General features: G+C 41.1%; 1 protein-coding gene across 1 annotated transcript; it reads left to right on the plus strand.

The window, feature by feature from the left end:
* Positions 1 to 3,105: 3,105 nt before the first annotated feature.
* zgc:165520 (uncharacterized protein LOC571872 homolog) lies at positions 3,106 to 7,026 on the plus strand. Its single transcript, XM_038981325.1, has 10 exons — positions 3,106 to 3,135; positions 3,819 to 3,893; positions 4,003 to 4,102; positions 4,304 to 4,378; positions 4,609 to 4,679; positions 4,848 to 4,956; positions 5,456 to 5,529; positions 6,001 to 6,135; positions 6,260 to 6,370; positions 6,949 to 7,026. The coding sequence occupies exons 1-10, from the start codon at positions 3,106 to 3,108 to the stop codon at positions 7,024 to 7,026; spliced, it is 858 nt and encodes a 285-aa protein (XP_038837253.1).
* Positions 7,027 to 8,738: the final 1,712 nt, after the last annotated feature.

The following is an 8,738-nucleotide window of genomic DNA, read 5'->3' on the forward strand; positions in this document are numbered from 1 at the left end:
TTCTGTTATGAGAAAATGCACCTCTCTCTCATTTGTCTCTGAGTGTGCCGGTGTCTGTTTGCGTGCCCCCACAGATCAGAACTCCCAGTTTCATTTAAAAAATACATATAATAACATTGCTCTTTTCCCAACAGCTGAAGAGAAGTGAAGATCCCATGATCCCATGATGAACCCATTCTGGCCATGATGCTACTCGGGGTGTCTGCCATGGTACTCAATGCCCTAAACTCCACCGGTACAGTAGCCTTCCCTCATCATCTCAACACCACAGTGACTGATGTAGATTCTCTCAATAGAAGATATATTTTGAGGGCTGGTTACCCTGACCGAGAATAAGCCTAATCCTGGACTGAAAAGCATGCTCAAATTAGAATAACCATGTAAAGTTCTGTGTCTGTCCACATAAGAAAATATGTACTATAGTATTCACTGTAGCGTTGTTGCTGACTTTACTGTAGTATTTACTGTAGTATACTGTTTTATTTACTGTAGTATTTACAGTTAACTATAGTATATATACTGTAGTAAAATCTGTCGATGTGCCTTTGAGCAAGGCACTTCACCCTAATTCCTCCTGTAAGTCGCTCTGGATAAGGGCGTCTGCTAAATGGCTAAAATGTAAATGTATATACTATAGTAATTGACGTAGTGTTTTTGTGGATTGTAGTATACTGTAGTATTTACTGTAGTTTTTGTTTTATTATCTTTGACATACAAGTCGAGGCTTTCTCCTTCAGGAAACCTACTGGAGAAATAAGAGCTAAGAGCTAATTTTCTATAACCTGTACGGAACACAATATTTGGTATATACTTGGCATGTAGGTTTCTCACTTATGGGTGGAAAAAATTGCGATATGGGTGAGGGAAATGGGCAGGTTATATGCAAATAAGATAGTGTAGTATTTACTATAGTTTAAAAAAGTGTAGTGTTTTTGCAGACTGGAGTGTTTTGCGGAAATTACTTTACTATTTACTACAATGTTATTTTTTTTGTGGATAATACTGTAGTATTTACTATAGTATTCTACAGTATACTACAACATTCTATAGTAAGTACTACACATGTTTGAGGGATGCAACAGTGTGTAGTATAGTATTCTACAGTTTACTATGGGATTCTATAGCAAGTACTGTAATATTCTATAGTAAACTGTAGTTTCTTTTTCATGTGGGTGGGAAACCAGCCCTGTGAGTATATGGACGGAGCCTCTCTCTCATATCCGTCCTTTTAATCTCTCCCTTGTTCTCCCCTTGTTCTTTTAGAACCTAAACGGGTCTCTGGGAAGGTCAAGGCCTTTCTCCCATGTCCTGGCCATTCTACCTGGTATAAACTGGGTGTCACAACTTCCGACGAAGTCAGTACCTCTCCTTGTTCGGGCGGCGTTCGGCGGTTGACGTCGCCGGTCTTCTAGCCATCGCCGCTCCACCTTTCATTGTCCATTTGTTTTGTCTTGTTTTCCCGCACACCTGGTTCACATTCCCTCATCAGACTAAATGTATATTACCCTCTGTTTCCCCCATGTCTGTGTGTGGAATTGTTCTTTGTGTAGGGTGTTACGCTACAGGCTGTCTTGCGCTAGGTTTGCTTCTAACCTAGCGTATTGTATTAAACGATACATCAAAAGCCTCACGCTACAGAAACAGTAGATAGGCTCATGCCGTTCTGGCTTGGACAAGGCTACTTAGCTACTTATATAGCTCAAAAAGGGACTAATAATGAATAAAACTAACTTTTTAATTTGATCTACATCTCAGTCCAAGGGTGATGGAATGATAAGTCGTGCAGCCAAACCAATTACTTTCTGTGTGCCTTGAAACCTGAGGAAAAGAGAGGAACCGAATGGAGGAGAAGAAAAATTGAGTGGGAGGTTTATCATTTAAAGTAGATGACAGATGAGCAGTATAGCAGTATATACTACCTGTCAGATACATTTTGCGTTTCAGCTTTCTCAGACATCATGACACCAGGACCCTGTAAAATGTTAGAAACAACCCACTGCTCAAAGACTAAGCGTTTGTCAGCTAAAAGTTTTCACCATCACAGTCAGTTTCAGTCCGCCCAAAGATTTAATGAAACAACTGATTGTATTAGAAACCTCTAAACACATTGCATTTGAGCAGTGGTGGGAAAAGGACCCAATTTTCATACTTGAGTAAAAGTAAAGATACTTTAAAAGAAAATGACTCAAGTAAAAGTGAAAGTGACCCAGTAAAATTCTATGTGAGTAAAAGTCTAAAAGTATTTGGTTTTAAATGTACTTAAGTATCAAAAGTATAAATAATTTATAATGTCTTATATTAAGTAAACAAGACAACATGATTTTTCTTGTTTTTTAAATTTAAGGGTAGCCATGGCCACAGTTCAACATTTCAACATTTGTGTTTAGTGAGTCTGCCAGATCAGAGGCAGTAGGGATGACCAGGGATGTTCTCTTGATAAGTGTGTGAATTAGACACTTTTCCTGTCCTACTAAGCATTCAAAATGTAAGGAGTATTTTTGGGTTTCAGGGAAAATGAAAGGAGTAAAAAGTACATTATTTTCTTTAGGAATGTAGTGGAGTAAAAGTATGTTGCCAAAAATATGAATAATAAAGTAAAGTACAGATACCTCAGAAAACGACTTAAGTAGTACTTTACACCACTGCATTTGAGAATCCTATTTGTTTGAGTAGTGTGCTCAAAACAGAGAGCATGCGTGATATTTACTTTGCATGCGTTTTTACGCATGCCATTGATCAGAGAGAGAGGGAGAGATTATTCTCCCTCTACACAACTGTTGCTCTAATCCTCTTTGAGAGGATATGCTTAGTAAAACTACAGGTTGGAGACGCTGCTGCAGCCATATTGAAGAGACATTTTGTAAAAAAAAAAAAAAAAAACGATTGCTATTTTTTTATTTGATTACCATATTCTAATGACCATTTAGCCTACTAAATCTTTTTACAACTAACTTTGAAACTTATTTTCGGACAAATCACTGGATTAATCAGTAGGCTAATAAATTGTAATGGTCTAATTTGGTAACCGTTTAATTAGTGGTTGTAGATTAGAATATCTCTTTTTGATAGTTTAGAGATTGTGACAGTGGCAATACAGTTTTGAAGATGAAGGACCGATTGGAACAGTTGAAGGCGGTAAGCTTAGTCTTTTTATACACTTGTTCATGTTTTCATGGCCTTGCTTGCTATTAGCTTAACATATAACCGTTGCTAATCATATAGAATGATATAATATGGATGGGGGACGTATCTGATTTACTCGTTTGTTTTTGGGGAAGTATCTGATTTACGTGTTTGTTTTTGCGCACCAGATGCAGTTGGTTCTGGATGAGCGGTTTGACCACAACGTTCGATCAACTGTTGATCCCATTTTCAGGCCTAGAAAAGCATAAATAGTCTAGTTGAACATTGCGCTAATAAACATTATAGTATTAAGTTATTCTTGGAAGTAGGTAGGCCTAATTGGGGTGTGATGATATTTAGGCTGTGCACTTGTTTATTGGTGGTGCGTTACAAATGGAGGTGGGTGGGTAGAGAGAGGGGACCAGAAGGGTTGATTAAGGAAATATGAAAGGGTTGTTTTCTCCTAATTTCCTGCACCTCTTCCAAGGTCTCAGGGTCATCGATGTACTGGCTATTCATTGCAGCTTGTGTGCACCGCAAGCTTTATTCTGTCTGGTTTAAAAAAATAACTTTACAGTGGATTCAAATCACATTGTTTCACTGACGTAAGAACCGCTAAAAAAGCCTGTGAGTGTGATTATCTCACCACAAACGCACCACCACAACAACTCTGATGTCTGTGTGTGTGTCAACAGAAAAGTGATGTGGCTGGAGACGATGTGGAGGTTCCAGTGGAGAATCAAGCCTTTATGGATGACTTCTTCGCCCAGGTATTTCTGACCATACTCCTGATGTGTGTGTGAGTGTTCACCATACTGTGTTTGTGTGCGTGTGCGTACGTGTTCACCAGTGTGTCATCATTGCCTGTCTCTGTCTCAGATTGAGGAGATTCGCAGCAGCATCGATAAGATAGATGAGAGTGTGGCGCAAGCAAAGAAGCTGTACTCTACCATCCTCTCCGCCCCTACATCAGAGCAGAGTAATCACCATCATTCAATCCCCCTCTCTCTCTCTCTCTCTATGTCCCTCTCTCTCTCTTTCTCTCCTGCACTCTCTCGCTCTTCATCTCTTTGTTATCTCACCCCCTTTCTTTCCATTCCATATTGTTCATCCTTTGTGGCTTGTTGATACTTCTATGTTACAACCTCTCTTCTTTTCTCCTTTCACTGTGTTCATCCAGAGACGCAAGATGATTTGGAGGCAGTCACCAACGACATCAAGAAAGCAGCCGGGACCGCTCGCAACAAACTAAAGAGTAAGTCCTTCCCTTTAAATATTAAATGCACCATATCTTACCCACAGTCTTTCTGACGACCAACCGTATTCTGACGACCAACACAACAGTCATCAAATTGTATAAATGTAGTTTTCCTGTCAAGATAAGGTGTTTTTTCAATGCCGTGGACGGCAATACCATAGTAGTTATTGTTGTTGTTGTCGATGGCCGTAATCATGGTAACGGTTGCATGTTCCCATCCCTGGCAGGTATCGAGAAGCAACTTGAGACAAACACAGATGAACGGTCGTCAGCAGACATGAGGATTCGGAAGTCTCAGGTAACCCTTTAAGAAACAAACTAACCTCAACCAAACCCTTAACGCTATCGGTTTGCACGTCAATCATGTCCCCATCGTTTTTCCTGTTGGAGACCGGGGTTGGAGACTCAGGTTTCATTCCCACTGGTTACTATAACAACCTCTTTACCCATCTTCACCTTTTCCCAGCATGCCATCCTGGCCAAGAAGTTTGTGGAGGTGATGACCAAGTACAACGAGGCTCAGACGGACTTTAGAGACAAGAGCAAAGGCCGCATCGCCCGGCAGCTGGAGATCAGTGAGTCTGATGCCAGTCGTAGAGACAAGTTATCTGGTATAACTAGGGCCAGGATTTTTGTTCCTGGACAAGTCAATTGTCAGGAAAAAATCCAGGCCCAAGTTGCATTAAGTTGAAGACGGGAGTGCATGTTTCAACCTATCACAGACAGACTCAAGCAAAGCTCAAGCTCTTTACCAGTGCAAATACTTGGAAAATCCTTTCAAATACTTTGAGTGTTTGCTTGAACCTGCCTGGCGTTGGGCAGGGTTGCAGTTTTGTTCATTTTCTTTTCTGGTTTATTAAGCCAGGCAAGTGCTAACAGACACAGATAAAGTATTTGAAGTATTTGTTAAGTATTTGAAACCCAGATCTGCTTTTGATGGCATGTATTAGTTTATTCTATGCCAGCATTAAGGGCCTGTTATATGTTATTAACTTGTTATTAAGCCTTTCAAACATGTTATTAACCCTTTCATACATGTTATTAACCCTTTTCTGTGAAATCTCCATTCCACAGCGGGAAAAACAACAACCGACGAGGAGCTGGAGGAGATGTTGGAAGGAGGGAACGCAGCCGTCTTCACCGCAGGGGTAATTCTGTGTGTGTGTGTGTGTGTGTGTGTGTGTGTGTGTGTGTGTGTGTGTGTGTGCGTGTGTACAAGTGAGAGTGTGTGTGTGTGTGTGTGTGTGTGTGTGTGTGTGTACAAGCGGGAAAGCTTGTGTGTGTGTGTGTGTGTGTACAAGCGGGAAAGCTTGTGTGTGTGTGTGTACAAGCGGGAAGCTTGTGAGTGTGTGTGTACAAGCGAGAAAGCTTGTGAGTGTGTGTGTACAAGCGAGAATGCTTGTGATTGTGTGTGTGTGTACAAGCGAGAATGCTTGTGAGTGTGGGTGTGTACAAGCAAAAATGCTTGTGAGTGTATGTATGTTCGTGCATGCTTGCGAGTGTGGGTGTTAAACCGTTGTGTGTATACTCTCCTATGTGTGTGTTAAACCGTTGTGTATATCTTCTCCTATGTGTGGGTGTTAAACCATTGTGTATATCCTCTCCTATGTGTTTTGTAGATCATGGAGTCAGGCATATCAAAGCAGGCGTTGAATGAGATTGAGGCGCGGCACAAAGACATTGTGAGGCTGGAGAGCAGCATCAAAGAGCTTCATGACATGTTCGTGGACATTGCTATGCTGGTGGAGAACCAGGTAACCCGTCACACCTTTTAGGGTGCATCCCAAATGGCACCCTATTCCCTACGTAGTGCACTGCTTTTGACCTCTGTTTGTGTGTGCCTCTCCCAACACTCCGCTCCGCCCACCCCCTTCAAAGGGCGGTATGATTGACAAGATTGAGAGCAACATGGACCAATCGGTGGGCTTCGTAGAGCGGGCGGTTGCCGACACCAAGAAAGCAGCCAAATTTCAGCAGGAGGCCCGTAGGGTGAGTGGGGCTGAAACCATAGAATTAGAATGAGTAGAATGGCCGTCCCCATTCAGGTCGATGATGCCATAATAGGTGATTCTATTTCTACGGCTGAAACGTCCTGTTTATAGGTCCACTTCAGTCCGGACCATAGACCTATTACCTATCACCTTGGTTCATACAGGAGAAGGGATACATTGGCTTTGTCCCAAATGGCACCCTATTACCTTCATAGTGTATTGCTTTTGAAAGTACTGCACTATACAGGGAAAAGGGTGCCATTTGGGACGCACACTAAATCTACTGTCTTGCTACAGGGGGTTCAGCATTCTCACTGATGCAAAGAATCTCTTAAAACTTCAGAACCTGCAATGACACATTTAGTCTCGAAATACTTATCTTGGGTTATGTTTTCTCTATGCTCAGGTCAATTTTCCCTTTCGTTTTTCTGAGTTTTTTCTCGTTCTGTTTCTTCTCTCCCTTCCCTTCATTGTTTCTTTATATTTCTTCCTCCTCCACTTCCTCCTCTGTGTCCTCTTCCTCTCTCGCATCCTCTGTCTTTCTTTAATACTTTCATTCTGTCTTCCGCCCTTTAGAAGCAGATGATGATCATGTGTTGCTGTGTCATTCTCTGTGTCATCGGAGGGTCCTTCCTCTACAGCTTTATCAAATAGGAAATACCATCCGGGTAAAACTGGTTGTAAAACTGAGATGTGTTCAAAACTCCAATCTTACACTTTTAAATCATGCATTGATGCAGAAGGATGTTAGCCTGGTCACAAATCTGTTTGTACTCTTGCAAACTCCATTCCTGTCTGTGTCAAGCCAAACATGTGTGGCATGATGATGAGTGACAAGGAGTTGGCATGATAGCACAAACAGGCTGGCACTCAGGCTAAAAGGATGCAGATGTGTGTAAAAGATTTCCAGGTGTGATCAGGGCCTGTATTTATAAAGCCTTTCAAAGTATGAGTGCAGATCTGGGATCAGTTGAACCTTTTAGATCACAATGAATAAGATTTACATGGACAACCGGGGCACGATCCTAGATCAGCACTCCTACTCTGAGATGCTTTATGAATACGGGACCAGATTAGATAACGTTAGATCCAGGTTATTCTTAGTCTTTGTCCCACATGGCATCCTATTCCCTTTGTAGTACATAGGGAATAGGGTGCCATTTGGGATGTAGACTTAGGCTGTATTATTGGCCTCAATGTGATAATCACTTGTGACTATGGCCTCAGGTGAAGTTGAAGAGGAGTGTCCCAGATTACCCCCAGTTGAACCTGGGTGGATGGATCAACAGTGGACACTGTCTGTCAAGAGATACATACAGCGCTACTCAGAGGAGATTCACCTCAGTCCGGCTAAAGTCCTTCCACCCTACATTTTCTTTCGTCTTCTCTCTCTCTCTTTCACACACACACTCTCTGTCCCCCTCTTTTCCCTCTCTCTCTCGTTTTTCTTTTCAGGCATGCTTCCCCCCACAGCTCCTTTTCCCACTTCAAGGATTTGTGTCAATTAGCTTTGGTAGTGTGCTTCCTTAATAATCTAGGCGAAAGACAGGTGAACGTTAACACTGTGTAATCATGTCAAGTAACCTAAAGATATTGGTAAACAAAATAATATGATGATAAAACGATGATTAAAAAACTATACCATTTCTCACTGCCCTACTGACAGCTAGTAATCAAAATGACCCCAAAATGGCCCGCTTTTATGTTGTTATTGTATTATTGTGTGTTGAAGTTATTGCATAATATTTCACCCACGCGTTTCATTTTTTATCCTACATGTGTGTCGATGCATGTACCACCAGGGGGCATGCCTGTGTCAAACTGTCACATGCACTCTCTCTAGAAATTATGTGTATAAACCCTGGATGACTGTCAGGGGGCGCTGTATTGAAGCCACCGTGCAGCCATCTTGGTAATCCTCAAGAGTAAAAAATATTTTGGAAGCTATAGAAATGGATTTGTTAATGTCTACATTCGTTTTTGACACTTAAAAAAAAAAAGAAATACACTTTAATGCATACTTTTAAATTATATTATGTGAGCTAAAAAAAAAAATTAAATGGGGAGAGTACTAATGTTACTGTCACCACTACAACAACAAAAATACTTAAATACATGTAATTTTGTCCTTGAAATACTGTAGAATTCCATTAATACCTATGGAGGACTGCACCTTCAAGGGAATGCCAATATGGCCGACCGGTGGTTTCAAAGCATTTCATTGGCCAATACATAGCATCAACAGTCCAGGGTTTATTTATGTAAGTCATTGCTCTATCCTATCTAATAATAGATAAGATAGTATTTTTGTTGTGATGTGAGCAAGCAAGCAGTATCAAGTGAATAGCCAATATATGTGTTTGTGT

This window comes from Salvelinus namaycush, chromosome 42 (assembly GCF_016432855.1).
Source record: "Salvelinus namaycush isolate Seneca chromosome 42, SaNama_1.0, whole genome shotgun sequence".
In the NCBI taxonomy this organism is placed as follows: Eukaryota; Metazoa; Chordata; class Actinopteri; order Salmoniformes; family Salmonidae; genus Salvelinus; species Salvelinus namaycush.